Source organism: Elgaria multicarinata, chromosome 6, assembly GCF_023053635.1.
Source record: "Elgaria multicarinata webbii isolate HBS135686 ecotype San Diego chromosome 6, rElgMul1.1.pri, whole genome shotgun sequence".
Classification (NCBI taxonomy): domain Eukaryota; kingdom Metazoa; phylum Chordata; class Lepidosauria; order Squamata; family Anguidae; genus Elgaria; species Elgaria multicarinata.
In genome coordinates, this window is record NC_086176.1 from 62,649,162 (window position 1) to 62,670,438 (window position 21,277).

A 21,277-nucleotide genomic window follows, 5' to 3' on the forward strand; every position below is an offset into this window, starting at 1 on the left:
TTATTATTATTATTATTATTGCTATGAACGTGTTACAAAGAGGCTCATTTTGAGTATCTTACTAGCATCTTGACATCAAAATCTCCATTTTTCCAGGACCGGATGAACTTAGCTGGGACTGAGGCTACCAGGACAAGAAATCAAAGTGGCAGCAGCTGTCCTCCTCCGTCAACATAGATCATGAGTGATCCTCATTCTGTGCAAGAGTGTGAGACCTCCAGGATATATAGATGCCTTGCTCTCTGCCGTTTGTAAAGCATTCAAACTATGCAAAGCACACCCATTTAATTGGCTGCAGAGCCCTGAGGAGAGCCAAACCAAAGACACTGCTACAAATAGCAAACATATTAACAGTCATTAGCATCCAACAAGGTTAGGGATCAACAACCCAAATATGCACATGACCCCTGTGTAAGGGAACTTTTTGAAAAGATAATGCATCCATTTAACCAGTCTCCCTTGTTATTAGTGACAAGCCCTTGCTACCTGTCTATATCTGAGGGCTACCTATATGCCCCCACATACCCCATGGTGACTGCGCAGTGGCACTGCATCATTTGTATGACGCAGCCGCCAACCTGCAACCACCACAGGCTTCCTCCCCACCCAAAAAAACCCTGCGCCTTTCAAAAGTTGCTGCTTTACCAAGACTTTTTCTTTTATTCCGAGGTCACCACCATCTTTCCTCCATCTGTCAGTGGTGATTTCCCTTTGGGTTGAGGCTGCCACTTATGAAAAGCAAGTCAGAGCACTTGATGCCAAAAGAGAGGCAAGGAAGAACCGAACAAGATGTAGGGGAAGGAAGTGTGGAGAAGAGGCACTTGCAAGGAATCTAGCAGATTCGGCATTGAGCTGGGTAAGAAACCAATCCCAAAAGCTATTCCTTGAAATCCACATTTGCTGGTCCTGATCAGCCCAGGCATTTATGCTGAAACATAACCTAAACTTTTCTAGTGGAGGCTCAATGTCCTCTTCCATAAACATGTAAGAATTCAGTAGTGAGGAGAGCAAACGCAGGACTATGTTGCAAACTATGACATGTGCCCAAGAGCTTAGGTTGATAAACCAGGTGCAAACCCATCCGGACAGAAATAGCCTGGTGACAGTTATCCATGCTCTGATAACTTCCTGGTTGGATTACTACAATGTGTTGTACGTGGGGCTACCTGGAAGAGAAGGTTATCAATGGCTATTAGTCTTGATGACTATATACTACCTCCAGTATCAGAGGCAGAAAGCCCATATACACCAGTTGCTGGGGAACATGGGTGGGAAGGTGCTGTTGCATCGTGTCCTGCTTGTAGGTCCCTGGTCAACAGCTGGTTGGCCATTGTGTGAACAGAATGCTGGACTAGATGGACCTCTGGTCTGATCCAGCATGGCTCTTTTTATGTTCTTAAGGTTCAGAAACTTGTTATTTCCAAACAGAGTTTCTAGGTTACAAAACTGGAACTGTCAGATATGATCATTTGACACCAGTGCTTTATTAGCTGCACTGGCTTCCAGTCCACTTCCAAGCATAATTGAAAGTGCTGGTGTTGACCTTTAAAGCCCTAAATGACCAGAGTCTCTGAAGGAACATCTCCTCCCATATGTACCTGCTTGGAGCCTTAGATCAGGAAGCTAGGCAGGTGCCTACAAGAGAGAGGGCTTTTTCAGTTGTGGCACCGTGTTTATGGAATGCTCTGCCCCAAGAGGTTCATCTGCATTGTTATCTTTTTGGCACCAGTTAAAGATCTTCCTTTTCTTCCAGGTAGTTTAGAAACCTTGTTCTAGATTGTTATGTCTGTTTTCTGAATTCCTGTACCGTTTGGTATTTTGTATTGTATTTTATTCTTTTAAATATTTGGATTATATTTTATATTTGTAGCTGTTTATATGGCATCTTACAGCAGTATCCAACACTGCCCTTGAGTGCGCGTCTGTCCAGTCCTGCCAATTCTGGCCTGCAAGTGGCCCCTACTGCTTGTGGAATGACGATTGAGCGTTTTTGAAAGGGGACAGGGTGGTGAAGCTCACATAAGCTCATTTTGGGGCTTGCCTAAAAAGGGACTGTTTGCAGACTGGAATTGGCAGGGCTGGCCACCCAGGGACCAGAATTGGCCACTCGCTTTGCTAATGGATAGGCAGCTTTGGATTGTGGACTGAGGTTTTTTTAAACCATTTATAATCCACCCCAGAGAACACTGTTAATGGGCATATTAAAATATAATACATACATACATGTGGAGCGGCCAGGAGGAAGTTGCACCTTCTGTCTCTCCACTTCTCCCATATGCCTCACTCTCCCTGCTGGCAGGGCCAATTTTGTATTATTACATTTTCATAGTACGTAGCCTAATAATAAATAGCTGGGGGCGGGGCTGCTAGTTGGTGGAATCCTCTGATGCAGGCTAAAGTACAATAATCTAATCCCAGCCATCTTTCAGGTTATAGGCTTTTTATTGTTCTTTCCTCACCCTTTTTTTAAAAGAACAAGACCAACTGAGAAATAAAGTTTAAGCCACTAAAAGAAAAGAACAGAATCAAGAAGATGATATCAAAGTATGTTTTATTGAATCATGTTTAGATTGCATATAGAAATATATTAACTGCATGTATTTTAGTTTGTAGACCTTCTGAGGAACAAGAGGAAGTTATAAAGTAGCCTTCCCCAATCTGACACTGTTCAGATGTGTTGGGACTACAACTGCCATCAGCCTCAGCCAGCATAGGGGGCGATGGGGCTTGAAGACCAACAAATCTGGAGGAAGCAAGGCTATGGGAGGCTGGTATAAAGATTTGCAAGATAGAAGAAAGGAGAGAGACTGTATTAACCCATCACATCTATACCAACTACCTGAATCTGCAAGAATCAAGGCAACTTGCATATTAGCAAGGAAGTCTATTAGAAATTACCTAATACAGCAATTGCATAAGATTTCAGGTTATTCTGAAAAAGGAACAGCTCCTTTTTTTCTTCCAACTCAATCCAACTGGGAATTCACAGCTTTGCATGCTCTTGGAGTATCGTCCCCAGCTTCTGACTCAGCATGATATTTCCTTTAACTTTTAGCTTACCGGAGAGGAATGCCTATAGCAAGGAAGGAGAGAAAACAATTAAATCGTCTCTCTACTCTCCCAGGCTGGCACTTGTAAACAGTTACAAGAGTATAAGACTTAACCAGAAATTAATCAGAAACCCCCCACACACTTCGACTGTGAACAAAACAATTGGAGTCAAACCTATTGCCTCCATGCAAGGAACTTGGTGAAGACTTGTGGGAGCTTGAAGAGAAGAAGCAAAGAGAGGAAAGGTGTATCCCTCCTCCTACTCTGCTCCCATTATGGGTTGTAATTTATTATTATTATTATTGTTGTTGTTGTTGTTGTTGTTGTTGTAGTAGTATTAACAATAATAATGATGATGGTGATGATGATGAATTTATTTTCTTATACAAAATTTGAGAACCATTTAATTTGTAGTTTAGGCATTATGTTTTGCAGCAAGAGTGAGCAATTTCTGGGGATTCCCACCACCCAGGAATCCACTGGGGACCACACGCCCTGCTGCCAAATTTGCTGCTGAAATTTGGTGTTGCAGTAGCAAAAAGGTGCATTTTCACCTTTAAAACAAACTGCATGCTCCTCACACACCTTATTTAAAAGAAAAATGCAACTTTTCGATCGCCACCACCAAATTTTGGCAGCAAATTCAGTGGCAAAGGCTGCTAAAACGGCCACGTGACATGTCCCACAGGCTGCACGTTGTCCATTCATTTTATAGCCTTACAGCACAGAAAGACAAACCAGACCAGGAATGTAATATTCTAATCCTGTTTCACCATGAATTTGACTAGTTGATACCCATGGTTAATAAAAATTGGGATCCAGAAAATGACTTGGTTATGACAAATAACATAACAGCTAACTATGGGCTGAGCAACCCATAGGTATCTGTGGCCGGGCTGGAACAAGCATGCGGCCTCCCATGCGCTTGCTACTTTTGCTTTCTTTCTGGATTGTTGAGAATGAAACAAGCCAGAGTTTTAACCCAACAGCAAACCATGGGCTAAAAATTGGGGTTGTTTCCCCCTCAACAATCCAGACTGCTGGGTTCACACGTCATGGCAACTATGCAGGAATGAGGTATTCCTGGGTTGTTTGGCAATCTGAAAAGAAAGCAGAACTTGGAGGTGCATAGGAGGCAGCACACTCGGCTGTTTCGGTGTGGACACAGCTAAACTATGTGTTATTCAGCTTACAGTTAGCCATTACGTGCAAACTGGGTCAGAATGTGATGTGCAACACACACAGGGAGTTCCTGCACCCATGGGTTTCGCTAGTCGCATTAGTGGAGAAAATAGCTCTCTCTCTATTCCCCCTTTGCACAATCAACATTGTCCCTTTTTAGCTGAAAATAATGGAATACAATCGTGGTGGAGGAAACTCTGCCTGCTGTTATCAACTGCCTTTGCATGTTTTACCTTAGCGTTCCCTTTCTATCTACCCCCCGTTATCCATGTACATACAAAGTTGGAACAGTTGATTTATGGCTCTTTCTAGGAGACTTATTGTTTAACAGGATCTGGATAATGGCCATGGACTCCAGATGACTAAAAGTTATGTAAGTTCTTTACATGGGAACATCTTGGTGTCATAATCATCTTTGTGTTTTTAGCATCTCTACACATCTGTGAATTAGAACTTGCTACTTAAAGACAACACTCTACTAAAGAGATAATAAAGTACTAGGACAGCATTAATTCTGCAACTGTACCTTTTGTGGATTGATCTTGCCTAGCACCAAATCCACAAAGTCTTCATCTGACAGGGTGAAAATGGTGTCAGCTTTTCCTCGGGCAGGTCCTTGGTACAACTCTCCAGAGCCATTCTTTAAGTCGATGGCTGAGGAAAAGAAAGGCATTTTAAATATGCATGAGACAAAGAATGAATAAGCTGTTTGCTATCTAACTGTCCTGTGCCCATCTACTTGCTGCTTGGACAAAGCAAGAAAATTCAATAAAGAAAATTATAGGCAAAATTAAAATTCACAGGCTTCCTAGAGAAACTATCTTCATACTCAAGAACTTCATATCAAAATGTGTGCTTAACAGAACATTAGGAAATAAAAAGTTAAAAGAAAATAGTGGCTATTTATCAGAATGGGTTTAATGTTTGGAATTAATTAGTTTGTAGAGTTAAAAAACACAAAGACAAAACCACCAGATGTCAACAAGATTAAAGCAGGAGAAATAATGAAAAGACATCGCACTTCGCTCTAGGCCCAGATTCTTAACCACGTACGTTCTTGAATTATTTTAATTTATTAACTCAGAAGTAATAACCTCTACCTAATTACGCACATCCTGTTCAGTCATTCTAGTTACCTGCTGTGGTGAAGCTCTATCAGAGAGTGGTTGGATTTATGAGACAAATGCACCTTCCTGTCTCAGCTATCAACACTTATTTTCCCCAGGCAATTGAGTCCTTTGATCTCATTCACAGTATGACAGGCTGTTTAGATTTCCACAGTATCCTGCAACCTACCCTCAATTAAGTATCTGAGTGAAGAGGCTGTACATATGCTTTAGCAGCTAATTACTTGGGGAAATGGTTTCTGCTGAAAAGCAGTGGCTTGAACCAGAGAAGTGCGCTGCGATCTCTCTATGTGTCGTCGTAAAAGCATTTATTTCCCAAACAGCTTGAGATATGATGCCAAGAGGGATTCAGGCTGATGCTGTTTAGGAAAGAAAGTAAAATCCCCCTGTGCACACATTGGTCTGTCTGTCTGTCTGTCTGTTTAGAAAGCCCTCCTTTCCAAATTTGAGAGTGGCCAAATCTCCTGACACATGAGAAGCCATAATTAAATCAATTGCAATAATAAAACTAAAAAACATGGATGTAACAGCTTCCTAGTGGCCCTCTGAACTGGGGCCTTTGTTGCCATACTGCATAACTGAACAGTGTTGAAAACATGATCCAGTCTCTAAAATGTATGTATACGAGACAGACACATGTAACAGAAGTATGTGGAACTCCATCACAAGAGATATACAGCTGGCTCCCTCTGTGGCTGCTTTTAAAAGGGCTTTAAAAACATAGCTTTTATCCCCCTCTGGCCTTTAATTGATAAGGTTATAGTATATTTGCTTCTGCTACATATTTAAACTGTATTGTATTGTACACAGTTTTATTTTAACTGGCTCATTTTAAAATTGTCTAAATTTAAGGTGGTTTTCTAATTCATTAATATGGAATTTTCTGTTTTATATTGCAAGCTGAGTAGGGAAGACTACTGTCTTGAAAGGTGGCTAAGAAATATATTGAATAAATAGAAATTATGCATGCTGTGAACAAAATCAATAGGATCTTTCTCCCTCTCCTACAAACAATGTAACTCTGACTCAACCAATAAACTGCTCCAATGTCACTGTCACCCACTTGGTCTAGCCCTCAGACCTCTGTGCATTGGGGGAAACTTCTGTGCTCACACACAGGCTTCTCCATGTGATCAGGATCTCCAAATAGCACAGGGCTCCTGGATGGGTGGAGGGCCATATGCACATTCATCTGAATGCACTTAGGCTCTGCCTTCAGACCTTCCACCGATGCACAAAGGTTGGAGGTGGAGCCAGAGGGAATGGTGGTGGAATTCACTGCCACAAATGGTGGCAATGGGTCACTAGCTTAGTTGGCTTTAAAAGAGAATTGCACACATGCATGGTAGAGAGGTCTTTCAATGGCCTAGAGCTAAACAGCTACAATAAAATATATACATGCATAGCAAAAAAGAACTTCAGGTTTCAAGGCAGTATGTCACTTAATCTCAAATTGCTTGGGAGCAACAGTGGTATAAAGTCATTGACTTGTGGGCTCCTTCGAGGGGTCTAGCTAGCCACTGTGGGAAATAGAATGATAAACAAGATGGAGTATTGCTTTAATCCAGCAGGGCTCTTCCTATGTTCTTCTTTTATCTGAGGAAAAGTAAATGGCTATATTAAAATAGGTTTTTTTTTCTTCCTTAATGTTTGTCCTCACTAGCACTTTTTTAGACTAAACTGTTGAACTTGGTAGGAAAAGTATAATTTCCTGATTGGTACTCTCAAGTAGTAACAAGGTGGAAAATGAAGAGGAAGAAAATAAACCCTTATATCCGCATGCCAGTACTACAACACATCTGTTCAGACTGAGGACATAAATTGCTCTTGCGCTTGAGAAAGAAAGCCACAGGTCTAAAGATAATATTAAGTACTTCTTTATCACCAAGTCCCACAGAAATATAGATCCTTCCCAGCACATCCTGTTAAGAGTTACCAACAGGGACATGAATCATCCACGAATTTATGAAGGCAGCACATTCAATATGGATGTTTTCACAATAGCTATTGCAAAATATGAAGGCAGCATTTGTTTAATCTTTTTATGATACATTTCAGGGCCAACTATTATTGTTTTAAAAAGGTGTCCTTTTTCAGCATATAGACTTTTCTTTGTGGACACACACACACACGAATATGATGCAAGATGTTTGGTTTTGTAGTGCAGGGTAGTTTCCACCCTCCCCTTTGCTTTTGTTTTAATGTTCCATTTCCAGACTATCTTAAATCTCAGCCAAGTATCTCTCCTTTCTTCACGGAACACCAACAATTCTTCATAGTGTCCATTTTCCCAAAGTCCTATTTCCTGCACAAAATGCACTGCCAAAATGATCTACTACAAGGCATATACGCTGTCAGGTATTGCATTGCTTGCAATGGAGAATGTTATGACAAGATTTTTCTTTGCCAATTCATTTTCACATTTTGCAAATTTTCAGAGCCATTCCTTCTCTCTTGCCCTATCAGAGAGTGCAAAAACAAACCCATTGCCAAGTTAATGTTCCTGCAAGGACCTGACATCTTTAATTATGATATCATAGCAATTTAACCATCAATGAGACAACAATTTGGAAAGTGCTTTCTTTCTTTGTAGGTTGTCCTATGAATAACGGCTTCACAAAGAACAGGGTGTTGTTGCTTTTAAGAGCAGCCTTAACACAAAAATTTTGGAAACATTATAATATAGATTTTTAACACAGAGAAATTTAGCATTTGGCCCAACAAACCCGTCAGGTTCCAATCAATTCGGTTCATTAAAAAAAAAAACCACTTCATTTTATGTATCGATTTGATTTGTGCCTTGCCTTTCTACCAAGTAAAATGGCAATCGGGGTGGCTTACAATCACAAATAAAATTTGATTAAAACAATAATAAAACAAATGCATTAAAAGACAGTTAAAAACACAACAATAGAATAAAAACAGCATCCCACCCAGTGGCGAACAGGAGAGAGGAAGCAAAGAAGCTAGCCTCCCTCGTCAAGGAGTTCCACAGCCTGGGAGTGGCCACCGAGAAGGCCCTCTTTTGCATCATCATCAGACATGCCTATGTAGGCAGCGGTCTCGAATGAAGGGCCCCTCCCCAAAATCTGAAGACCCAGGTGGGCTCATAAGAGACGAGGCGGTCTTTCAGGTGGCCTGGTCCCAAGTTGTATAGGGCTTTATCGGTCATAACCAGCACTGTGAATTCAGCCCAAACCAGACCGGCAGCCAGTAAAGCTGTTGTAACAAGGGAGTCACGTGCTCCGTGTAACCAGTCTGGTCGCAGCCTTCTGGGCCAGCTGAAGCTTCTGAACCCTTCTGATAGCCAGCCCCCACGTACAGTGTGTTGCAGTAGTCCAAATGGGACTTTTAGCATAATAACTGAGTAACACAAGTTTCGAAAGGACTTATTCACATTACCCTTTCTTAGAGATGGGATCACTGACACATGGCTATGCTAGTGACCCTTGGTGGAAATTTTATTAGTTATCCCAATGAAAAAAATGGAATATTGCAAGTACCCATTTTATAGGCCAGAGTTGGCTCAGTATAGTGGCCAAGAGTATGAGCAAGTGAACTAAGAAATCCCTAATTCAGAGTTCAACTCACAAACAAACACACTAGATGCCTTTAGGTAGGCAGCTTTACTATCTGCCAGCCATCTGTAGTACAGGATAACCCTGGCCAACCATACAGGGCTGTTGTATGACGGAGATTGCAATCCTATACATACCCACCGAGAAGGTAGGTTCCAATGAACTCAGTGGGACTGATTTCTGAGTAGACCTGCATACGACTGCACTGTTAGAGATTTGAACATCTGAAATGTGCTATGTAAATCCAAGTGCTAAATACCCTTGCTTTTATTGCCACACAGAGGCCTTTTTCAAAAGAACAGTTTACCATGAGAGAAATAAGCCCCTGCTTTTAATGGGGGGGGGGGCAGCTATGGTAGAGAGCAATGAATTGTCCTGATATGATCTCAAATGCATTCTGTGCAGTCTATAAAGGAAATCTTATTGTTATTTAAATAAGCTGTTAAACTTTTATGCAGAGGAATTCCCAGTTCCATTGCAAATATTAATTCTAGTTCACATATCCCAGCCGCTGAGGGAAAGTAACGAAACGAAGAGGTTGGCATGATATGGAATGATACAAGGGAGGAGGTTATAGTCAATTGCACAAAGCAATAAAAGCTTTTTTGGCACTTGTGAATTTGGGAAGAATAAAATTATTGGCCGTGTCAACCAGAACTGCAAATCATTTCCTTAAGGGCTGTTCCTCATCATTTTTTCTTTCTTTCTGACATTCAGCCCAAGGACATTCATTGAAGACGCCAGAGTTTCAGACATCACCCACAATAGCGATGAGCTGCGGGGGGCCAGAATGCTGCTACTGCTGTCAACAGCCGCAGACGGCACAACAGCGGAAAGCCAGGGAGGAGTGGCGAGGGGTAAGAGCAAGGGCCCAGGCAAGCCCAGCTGCAATGCAAATTCGACAATGGAAAGAGGCCTGGCAGGTAGGCCAAGAGAACCAGGGACACTGTCAAGCAAGAGCCTAGCAGAGGCATGCCATATCTGTATAATAAACTGTTTTATTCTGTTTTTATTTTCATTTTACCTTGTACACCGCTCAGAAATTTTTCAATGGGGAGCGGTATATAAATATTCTAAATAAATAAATAATAAATAAATATCAAGAGGAGCCCGAAGAGAAGAGTGAGACATCGGAAGGCCAAAATCATCAGTGTTAACTAAAGGCTGGGGGCCGGGAGGGGCGGGGAGGACGACAAAAAAAAAACCCCACGTTTCTTGGCCCTCCCAGTGAAAAATGCCAAAACTGAGTCAAATTAGGGGGAACATTTCAAAGAATAAAGCTAAAAATCAAGATTAGCTAGCTGCCAATTGTCCCTCAAAGCCCTGGTATAGATTTACCTTTTGGGGATGATGGGCAGTAGCCTCTCCTGCTGCTGTGATCCTGCTCATTCTGATGCGCCTGTGGGACCAACTGCTAGGGGACGCAGCAAGGAGGGGGGGATTCACGCAAGGGGGGGTTAGCGCTTCCCATAGCAAAGCTGGAAACAGTCGTTTCTGAATTGGGACAGGTCAGCCGAGCTCTGACCTGCTCCAATCTGGAAACGAGTGTTTCTGTTCTTTAAGAACCTCTAGCTCCCCTCGGCGCTGGTGGTGGGTCCCACTGGCACACAAAAAGCACTGAATACTTCCCGGTGTTTATGGCTATGAAAAATAGGAAGAGGAACTGTTAGCAATTCATGTTTGGTGCAGGAATCCTGCTGTGATATTCAGTGGGTGGCGGGGAGGGGGGGGAAGGCCTTAACTCAAGACACGTAACAAGGTCTCAAACAGTCTGCATGAAGTGTGGCCAACAGTGTTTGCATACTGTGGTGGAGTCACAGTCTGTGCAGCTATTTTCTTCTTCCACTGTCCCATGAGAGTTGTTGACCTAGATGGCTTCGGCATATGAGGCTTTTGGTTTTAAAACAGAAGGAAACAGATCAGAAGCCAGGGGTCTTTCTGGGGACATTTTTTTGCTTACCTCTTAATGTTAAGGGAGAGAAATCCCCAATGCTCTTTATTTTTGATGGCTCGCTGACATAGAAGAACAATTCCAAAAAAGATTTTCTTCTTCTTTTTAAAATTACTTTTGTCATTTTTTAAAACTTCTTTTAGTAGACTTTATACAGAGTGATTTCAGGCAAAAAGTCTGGAGCTCCCTTAAGTGAAGCCTTCCTCTGTGGAAAAGTGAGAATCTGCTAGATGGGTAAGATTACCTTTGGTTCTGCGTCGACCAACAAAACTAAAGTAAAAGAGCAATCCTATGGCCCCTAGACAGTGTCTGAGGGGCCAATAGGGTAGTTTGGATTCCTGGATCCAAGTTCAGAGACAGCACTCTGACCTCGGACCCAGGAGTCGGAGTTCCCCCCCTTCCCCCTCACAGCCAGGGCAGAGAGAACGACGCCGGCTGCCTCCCTGAGCTCACAAACGCAACCTCGGAGGGAAGGGAAAGGGGGCATTCCTGGGAGAGGAAAGGGGAGGAGACTAGGGAGGACGGCTTATGCCGTATCCAGAGGTGTCTCCAGACTCCTTTCCCTCACCCTCTCCAATGCCTCCGCTAGATAGGCAAAAATGCCTGTGTAGCTAAAATGCAGAGTAGGCGGAGCGCAGCAGTGAAGATCACTGTATTGGGTGGAGTTTGGGGCTTAAGGCCATCCCCATAGATTTGTACCCATAGTCCTTATTTGGCTGTTTGTAACTGTGTTTCTGTATTTAAATCCTTCTTAGTATCATTCATTTATTGCTGATAATTGGAATTTTTGGCTTTATGCATTTTATTTACCTTGTATTATTCAGCAGAGTATGGTAAATATCTGTGCTGGTTATGATCCACTGAAATCTAAAAAGCACAAGCTTAAAAATGTACTAACAGGTTTGAATTAGGTTAAGTGGAATGTCAATATATATATTCCTATGCAATAAAACCTTCTAGCACCCAGGGAGGCCCATTGATTTCACCTATCTCTAGCTTGCTCTTTAGTAAGATGAGGCAGGACTCTGGCACAGGGACTTTCGATAAGCACATTTCATATACTTGGCTTTTTGATCATAGCATTTGTGACGGTGAGTCTAACATAACACGTAAGAATATAACAATGTGGAACAGGCATAGATAAAAATACAGTTGCTGCCAAGGGTGAACATATCACACAATCTAGCACTATAAAACCATCAGAACAGAGAAAGATGATGACGATGATGACAATAAAGTAGAAGTGGGTATTTACACAGATGGGTCCTTAAAAACTACTACTGTAGAACTCGCTATCCCATAATGGTTTGGAGGAAGTTCTTGTCTGGGTGTAAACTCAATTATTATTCTTCCATTATAGTTCCTTAATGTGGGAAGCCTGGTGGCAGCTGGTATTAAAATGGACTCTAATGATGTGATCAGTTAGAAGAGGCTCTTTGGCTACTGAGCCTGTGGGCCTGTTCAGACAACACTTCAGCTCTGTGGTTGGTGAAACTGTGGTTCTCTGAGGTTAGCACTAACTACAAACCGTTCTGTCACACACAACACTTCAGAGCCACTAACCCTGCTGCAGACGGTCTGACTGTGGTTAGTGAGTGAGCAGGGTTTAATGAAACGCATCGCACAAGACACCTTACACCCTGCTGCTTAACCAAAAGCCTTAACCAGCAGGGTTTAAGGTGTCTTCTGAACAGGCCCACAGTGGAGCCATTGTCAGACAGAAATGTTTCCATAACCCTCCTATGTGATAGCCATAATGCAAGGAGCAATCCAATCTACTGCGATCTAATTCATAATTCACAGCACAATGTGAGTTGCCTAGCTATTCCATTTCCTATCATGTTAGATCTAAATTCAAAGGATTCCATCTCAAACATAGGTGAAGACACTGCCAGTTTTCATATACTCTTTCGGTGGTTTTTTCCCCTTGTGAATCAAGTCCAAATACCGGAGCCATGTTTCTGATTTGGAATTTTATTTCTGCAGACACGTGTGTGTTACCCAAAAAGCAGAACTCTTCCCCTCGAAATAAAATGATGTGTAAGATCAGGGCTGGCCCAAGACATTTGGCTGCCTGAGGCAGTTAATAAGCCTTTGCAACCCCCACAATTTCACATAAAGAAGCCAATGAGACTGAAAGATGATTGGGGCAGCCCAACCTCCTGCACCACACCTGAGAAAAGGTGAGTTTAGGGGGTGCAGGGCAAGTCGTATGACACAGATGGGGAACCAAAGAAGAGATAGTGACCTAACTTGACAATGCTTATTAATTTGATGAGATCTGAAGTAGGACTTTCCAACTCTTTTCTTAGCCTCACTTCTCCTCAGAAAACAGGATTACTAGCTATGCTTTAATGCTATAGCCCTACTTTAATGCTTTGGGTCCTATTATACAATCAAATATACCTCCAAGGTATTTAAAAAAATTGAACATTGTGTTGTTGCAGGGCTTAGAACAAGTGAAACATCTCTGACTTCATTAGAGGATGCAATAAAGCATTCCATAAATTAATTAAACCTGGGACTTACTCCACTGCACTGCAGTCTTTTTGTCCTTAGTGATGTTCCATTGAAATACAGCATTTACTTTCTTCACCAGCTGATTTCCAATCTCTTTGATGCGACGACCAATTTCTTCAAACACAAGGTCACTCTGCAACTTTGCCGGAACCTAATCAATAAATGAATGACTCTTAAGGGGGATTCCACACCAAAAACCACAACGTGTAATTCATGACCAATCACATGCACAGTAATACAGAATTCTACCCTAGTGCTTTCTATAGTATTTCGTGGTCCTTCATTGGGGTGGTCATGGACAACAGTAAGCAAAATCTTTTGTTTCGGTTTTGCTTATTCCATGCCTGTGACTCCTAAATGAAGGGTTGCTGTGCTTTCGATATGGTGCTATATTTTCAGATACAAAGGCGGAAAGGACTGGGGGATACTTGACAGCTTTGTAGGTGAGAGATTATGGGAAAGCCTTTTGCAGCTGAAATCCATGCCCATTTCACAGCTGCAAAAGATACTCCACAACTATCCATGGCATGTGCTAATAATGAGGAGGATCCAATACAGATGCTGCACTCTTGTTGGTTCTGTTGCGCTCACAGGACCCAGCACAAGCGCGGCAGGAACTAGCTGTCCCTAAAGGAAGTCCAGAAATGAGCAGAAACATCTGTTTCCAGAATGAGACTGGTTAGAGGAGCTCCCTTCTGAGTGCTCAGCTCAGCTGTACCATTCCAGAAATTAGTGTCTGCACTTGTTATCGATCGCTTAGGGAACCACTCAGTTCCCATGGTGACAGCAGTAGGTCCTACCAGTGTGTAGACAGTATTGGATGCCGCACATTATGTTTAACTAGTGTCAAAAACAGTGAACAAAACAAAGCCATCGATGAAGTTAAATGAAGCAAGTTATTCCACTTGCCCACTGACAGCACATGCACTCAACCCCACCCTGCAAATATACACAAGTAGTAGAATGCAGTCCAAAGCTATTGGATGCAGAATACACCAGTCTGATGACCCTCAGTTTTCACTTTAAGAAGTGCTGTTTTTAGCCTGTGAAGCAGATGACAACCTTTGCAGGGTCAGCGTCTATTGAAAACTGAGAAGTCTGGAGGGGGGTGCCTGAGTGGGTGGTCAGCAAAATGTCCAGTGATCAAAGGAGAGCGGCCTCAGCAGCTAGCAGATGTCTCCTTCCTCTCCTGATGACCCAACAACAGAAACATTTATGCAAAAGAAGCTCATGAATGCAAGCAGACTGGATTTAAATAGGCCACAGAAGTTGCCTTTTTGGAAGGACAAATTTGGGTCACAATGCAAGCGTTTATTATAGATATATGTGGTGGTTGTTACAGCAGACTGTGCACAACTCTGAAGTCTGTTCTACAAAGAAGCCATGCATACTGTCCTTACCTTAGCTGAGGGCTCCTTAGCTGAAGGCTGGTCAGAGGATGATGTCAGATCCACATATGCTCCTGCAATCGCAATGTTCCCAGTCTCTTTGACCTGTAAAAAAAAAAAAAAGAAAGAATAAATTATCACACCGTCAGCAGGTTCCTAGCCAACCTGAACACCACAATTATAACCAGCACAATAGCTGTGTTTTACGACCAGTGCAAAACCTCCTTTGCATCTTAAATCACGCAGTTCAAAGTGGCAAACAAAAGAACAAAGTAAGGGAAGGGAACAACCGAAATAGTGAGAAATCATTAAAGCAAGCTGCCTTAAAGTCAGAACAATAGTGCGTGCATCTTTCCATGAAGAAAATTCAAGTATGATATAATGAAAGGAAATCTACGAACAATTAGTGACAATGTTCCAGCAGGTAGAAAGCACAAGAGCAGAAAAGAGAGAAGCAGCTCCAATCACTTCAAATATTATATGCAGATTTATCAAGGAAAGGTCTACACGTCTTAACCAAACATATTTTGGTTGCAACAAACATCCGACCCAGGCTGCCTGTGTTTAACAAGCAGCATCCATTTAATTGTGTGCCTATCTGTTGTTTGTGCATTTAAATAAACAAAATGTTCTATTTATTAGTGTTGTTTTAAAACAACAACAACAACATGTATTTATTTCTAAAGCTCTTGGGCAATCGTTCTCAGCTTGCCTACTTTCTTTTGGGGTTTTAACAAAGTAAGGGAAGGAAAACTATTTCAGAAGAACAGAGATGACACAATGACAAAAAAGGGAGCAGGGCGGTGGGGGGGGAGAGATGGCAAGGGACTCAAAGCTGGGGGCAGTATCAAAAAACTCTATTTACATGCATTTTCAAAGATGTCAACAAAGTCTGAGTGCCCTTTTAAGAAAAGAGGGGGCAGAGAGGAAAAGAGACACAGAGAGACTGAAGCACATTAAATGCAAGCTTTTGAACAGCTAGTAGTTCTTTCTAGATTCCCAACTTGTGTGTTTAACCAGAAGCTATGAGACAGGGTAAACTCTCGAGAGCAAAGGGACCGGAATAATTGTTTCAAGTACTGTGAAGAAGAATGCGGCGGGGAGGGACTGTAGCTCAGTGACAGAAGCACGTGGCTCTGTGCACACAACGTTCCAGGCTCAGCCCCCGGCATCTCCAGTTTAAAAAGGATCAGGTACAGGTGTTGGAAAATGGGAGAGTGAATGCCTTGCATGTAGAAGGTCCCGGGTTCAATCCTTTGCAACTCCAGGTAGGGATGAAAATATTCTTGCCTGAAACCCTGGGGAGCCATTGCTGCCAGTTAATGTCCCCAATACTAGCCTAGATGGGTCTGACTCAGTCTAAAGCAGCGTTCTACGTTCTTCTGTCTGAGACGCTACAAAGCTGTTATCAGCCAGAGTACACAATACTATGCTCGATGGACAAATAGCCTGACCTGGTGTAAGGCAGCTTTCCTACCTTTCACCTGTGCGTGTTCTCAGATGTTTTTCATATGGGACTATTGTTTCATCATTCCATCCTGAACAGCCATACCTGTATCAAGAACAGCACAAGATTCCTTCCCACTTTGGCATTCTGGGCTAGCAGCCTCTCGGCAGCTACTAAAGTGAACTTCCCCAACTAAGTGCCCTCTCTGAATGTGTTGGACTACAGCTCCCATCACCCCTAGCCAGCATGGCCACTGGGGATAACTGGAGTTGTAGTCCAACATGCTTGGTGGGCTTCAGGTTGGGAAGGCTGTACTGATGGAGGATTTTTTGGGTGTCAACCATTTGGAGACATCCAACTATGTTTGGGAATTGTGCTTTGCAGCTGAAAAGAGGAGAGCGGACACTTAATGAAGTACTGGGCAAGGAAGAGTGACAGTGGACCCGTATCGAGAGCTAAGGTATCGGGAATGGAGGTACAAAGTGAAAACTGCATTTTTAAAATGCTGTAGACTGCTTGGAGTACCTGCTTGTTCAAAATCGGGACACATATCTAAATTATGAACAAAAAGTATGACCGGAATATGTACACACACTTTTACCCTGCCTCCTCTCCACAAATTATCTTTCTTACCCAGAACTCCCAAAACACTCTTAAAAGAAGACCAACAAACATGTATTTGCTGCCTGTTGGCTTATTCCCCACTAAAATCAATGGGGTCTATGCATGTACAACTGTGTGCCAGATGAGACCCATTCTTATCACACTTCTTTCAAGCAGCCCCAAGCCTTTACTTTTTGGTTCTGACCTTGGTCTGAAGGTGAATCCTGTTTCCTTCCTTCCACATCTCTGTTTGCAAGGTTTGTCCTGGGAAAACTGGTTTCGCAAAACGAATCTATCACAAGGAAAGATTAGAAAGGTTTTTCTTTTCTTTCTGTTAAAACACCACAAATATTAAAACGAAGTGACTCTGAGTGTTATCACTACTATTCCCACATCCACTATTAAGTAGTCTCATGTGAAAAAGACACATAACTCAGAATAACTCAAGTACTGCCACAACCATTGGCGAGGGAGGAGGACAAATCCATCAAGTCCCTTAACTGCTGTCAAGCCAGCTGTGTGTGGGAAGAACAGTGTGGCAGCCCTGACCTCCTAACATGGACACAGTTATCTGCATGTGCCCAGATCTGGTGAAGGGGATGGGGGTTTGTCGGGGTGACTTGACTCACTGCAGAGGCCAAGATAGGCAGGCACTGAGAAGACATTAGATGCAAAGTGGGGATTTCTCCCCTTTATTCTAGGGTGGAAGATCAGCATGTGTAAGCCCATCATTGCTGAAACTATAGACAATTTCACTCAAACATGTTAGTAGGCCAACTCTTTGATCAAAACAGGAAATAAATATTCTAATGAAAACAACTCAGAGAGCAACCCTGTGGTCTCTTGACAGTGATCCTGTTCAGACAACATGCTAAGCCATGGTGGTTTTGAGCTAAACATTATGGCTTAGCGTGTCATGTGAACCATGACTTAGCATGTCATGTGAACCATTCCTAACCATGGTGGCTACATAACCATGGTTTAAACTTGCTCACTAACCATTTGCTGCAAAAGAGTTAGTGGCCTAACCATGGCTTAGTGTGTTATCTGCACAGGCCCAGAGTCTGAAGGGCCGTAGGAAACTGGGGATTTCCCCTCCAAGGGCATAGACAGAGCCATGGCCTTGGAGGGGGAAATCTCTACTCAGATTCCCCCACTAGCACCCAGCTGCTACAGAAAGTTCTGGGGTGGCTCCCTCTCCCAAGGTTGGTGGCACAGTCTTGGGAGGTGAGGAAACAGACATATTGGGAGCAGGCAAATGGGAGCGGAGAGGCCATGAATCTGCTGGTTCTACAAGCCTATCAGCCCCAGTCCCTGCTTCCAGCCAGGCACTTGAGTTAGATGACTCGGAGGCCCATTTAACATTAAATGATCTTCAGGAGGAACAAGAGGCAAAAAAGCATCTGTCATTCCTGTTGGGCAACCTGTCTATCAATTGAATAGGATTGCGTCCTAAAAAGGAAAATGTAATCAATTCAGGCTATACTCGAGGTAGTTTAAAAAGTACATTAACAGCGAACAAAGACCTATAGCATATATAAAGGGTCTCGGGATCAAAAGCACATGTCATTATAGCACAATGACTTATATTTTCTGCACATTTTCTTTCAGACCTCAGGAAGTGCAACGACGAAGTCTTCAACACTCAATGAACACAAAATATCCCCTTGGAAATCTACAGACCTTAATTGCTTTGAACTTGGTCACATCGTTATTTGCGAAGTGTTTCAAAACATGCCTGGCAGCAAATCCAAAAGAACAAAGTCCATGCAATATGGGCTTCTGAAATCCTATCACAAGAAAAGAGATAGTGTTTTATTTCCAGCTTAACATGCCTGCATTTAGACATAACGTTCCATGGATCACTCCCACACGCATCATATTTATCAAGCCAACTGCGTCACCAAGCAAAGATGGTTGGTTAAAAGTGCCACAGTACTGTCTGCTCTGGTGAGATCCAGGTAAGATTACTTAGGGTGAAATCCTGTGCATGTTGAGACAGAAAAAAGTCCTACAAATCCCAGCATGCCTCAACCAGGCATGCTGGCTGGGGGATGCTGTGAGTTGTAGGCCTTTTTTTCTGGCTCAACATGCACAGGATTGCATCCTGAATGTGCTATATGAAAGACGGCATTTAAAGAAAGCACTAAGTGGTTTGGAACATGGCAGCCAGGCTGCTAACTAGGAATCACAGGTCAGAATATATTTCACTGGGGTTAAAAGACCTTCACTGGCTCATTGTTTGATTCTGGTAACAACTCAAAGTGCTGGTCTTGACCTACATGGTCTTGACATGCAGTATCTGAAAGAAAACATTCTCCCATATGATGCTGCCTATGTGTCTGGCCCTTAAGATTTTCTTCAAAGGCATTTTCTGGATGTCTCCACTTTTGGAGATTAGGTAAAAGGCAACCAGAGAGGGCCTTGTGACTTCCCTGTTTATGGAATGTGTTTCCCGGGAACACCTGCACACACCAATTTAATCGTCTTTTTGCCACTGGGTTTTTAAAAATTATTATTCCTCCCTGTTTTAGGTGCTTGATATAATGGCTGATTTTAAATCCCTGTTGCCATTTCTCCATTTTAACTAATTTCAAGGATTTGGTGTGGTTTTATTATTGGATTATACATTAGTTTTTAATTATTAATAGCAGCTTTGGATGCTTTTACAACAAAGAGTTGGAATATAAATATTTTAAAACAAAACAAATAAATACAATTATTTGCAGCAGGAAACAAGCTCATGGGGAAAACATAGCAAATACAGATTAAAAAGGAACTTCCAATAATGAAGGTACATATTATACTTTTCAACCATAACCTTTTGTTTAAAAAAGGCTTATTTTTTTAGTTTGGGGTTAGCACCAAAATATTTGAAATCAACGCCTATGAATCTGAATTGAAGTATTCTTTCATCCTTCTCTATGATCATCATTGTATTTTAAAATAGATAGAAAATACATTTCAATACAAACATTAATACTATTCTAATCCAAGAAAGCAAGAACCTACAGCCAGCCACCATACAATTGGTTTTGCATTTACGTTTTCCAAATTTACATACACTGTAATGACAACTCTCCATATGCTAGATGGATGGGGCAGGAAGAGCTCAATTCTTGCAGCACAGTGTAAAAGGATGCTATGACGTGTTTCATACATTGTCAACCCCACAGAGTTTGTTAAATGCAGTGGGAGCATTTCCCACATGTCTGACCGCTGTTACTGTGATATCCATGGATTCTGAATTGTATCCAGAATCAATCCATCACTGGGTTGTTTATCATGATGTCTGAACCCAGAACTCTGGGATGCTGAGGGACAAACAACCCAGAGTTTGATGGGTTCAAATTCCCCAAGAACCCAGATTTCTGGTTTGGATGTCACGCTAAACAACCCAGGGTCGGGGTGTTTCCCTTGGTTGTTTATCACAGTGGGAGTGGGCAGGTGGCCAGGAACCAGCACAGATGCTCTCTCCCCCTTGTTTATGTCTACCCAGGGTTTGTTTAAATCCTGGGTAGCCATGATGTGCAAACTGGGCCTATGGTTGGGATCCAAAGACTTACACAACTATTTCGGTATGCCCAAGGGGATTTGACTTTTTGAACAGCAGCCCTTATAGTGGCCTTCTACAACCTGGCACCCTCCAGATGTTGGACTTCCATCATCCCCAGATAGCACGGTCAATGAGAGCTGTAGTGCAACACACCTGGAGGGTGCAAGGTCAGGAAGGCTGCCATACAGAGAAAGCACTTTTGACATTGCTTCTGATATGTCACAGAGGCCTGAAGTTCCACGAAAAAGGAACCCCCACTGGACATGCCCACTGCCAAAGAGTAACTCTTTGGATCCTGGTTTGTGCATTCAGCATATAGGAACCAGATTCCAAAGCATGTTAAATGAAATACACAGAAAGACAGCTACAATTCACAATATTGATATCTGGAAAGGGCTAGAATGAAATTTATTGGTTTAGTCCTCAAAATCATGGGAAAGCTATTTTCTTTCAAGAAAATTAATTACCAGCTCAAATCGCAAATGCTCTGGAAATTGGGTTTTGTTTTTTTGCTTTCAGGATATGTGATCCATTCTCAAACCTTAATCACAATTATAGAAAATATTGCTGAAGCAAAAAAGAAAAAAGGGGGAACATTCACCACTCCTATTAATGAAATAAAGTGAAAAGCTGTTCTTTCACGCTTACCTGCAAGGGCAGCAAAACTAGGTTCAATATGTAAAAAGTTCCAATCCCCACTAAGCCGATATAAAGCAGCCTATAGACAAAAATATATAAAAAAAGAATCATTGGAAAACAAAAAGTGCAACCTCTTTCTTGTGGCCAAGAGCAGAATTATTTATAAATGTATGTTCTTGGAAAAACATTTGCATCTTGCCTTTCCATATTTATTTATTTATTTATTACATTTTTA

At 42.2% G+C, this 21,277-nt stretch overlaps 1 protein-coding gene across 1 annotated transcript in view; it reads right to left on the bottom strand.

The window, feature by feature from the left end:
• Nucleotides 1-2,534: 2,534 nt before the first annotated feature.
• HSD17B4 (hydroxysteroid 17-beta dehydrogenase 4) overlaps nt 2,535-21,277 on the bottom strand; it is a 65,179-nt gene continuing 46,436 nt past the window's right edge. Inside the window, exons 18-24 of the mRNA XM_063129494.1 lie at nt 21,052-21,121; nt 18,531-18,637; nt 17,053-17,139; nt 14,810-14,902; nt 13,419-13,560; nt 4,760-4,887; nt 2,535-3,073 (exon numbers count right to left, since the gene is read on the bottom strand). Coding sequence (XP_062985564.1) covers nt 2,984-3,073; nt 4,760-4,887; nt 13,419-13,560; nt 14,810-14,902; nt 17,053-17,139; nt 18,531-18,637; nt 21,052-21,121 — 717 coding nt within the window. The 3' untranslated portion in view covers nt 2,535-2,983. The remainder of the gene's footprint in view (nt 3,074-4,759; nt 4,888-13,418; nt 13,561-14,809; nt 14,903-17,052; nt 17,140-18,530; nt 18,638-21,051; nt 21,122-21,277) is intronic.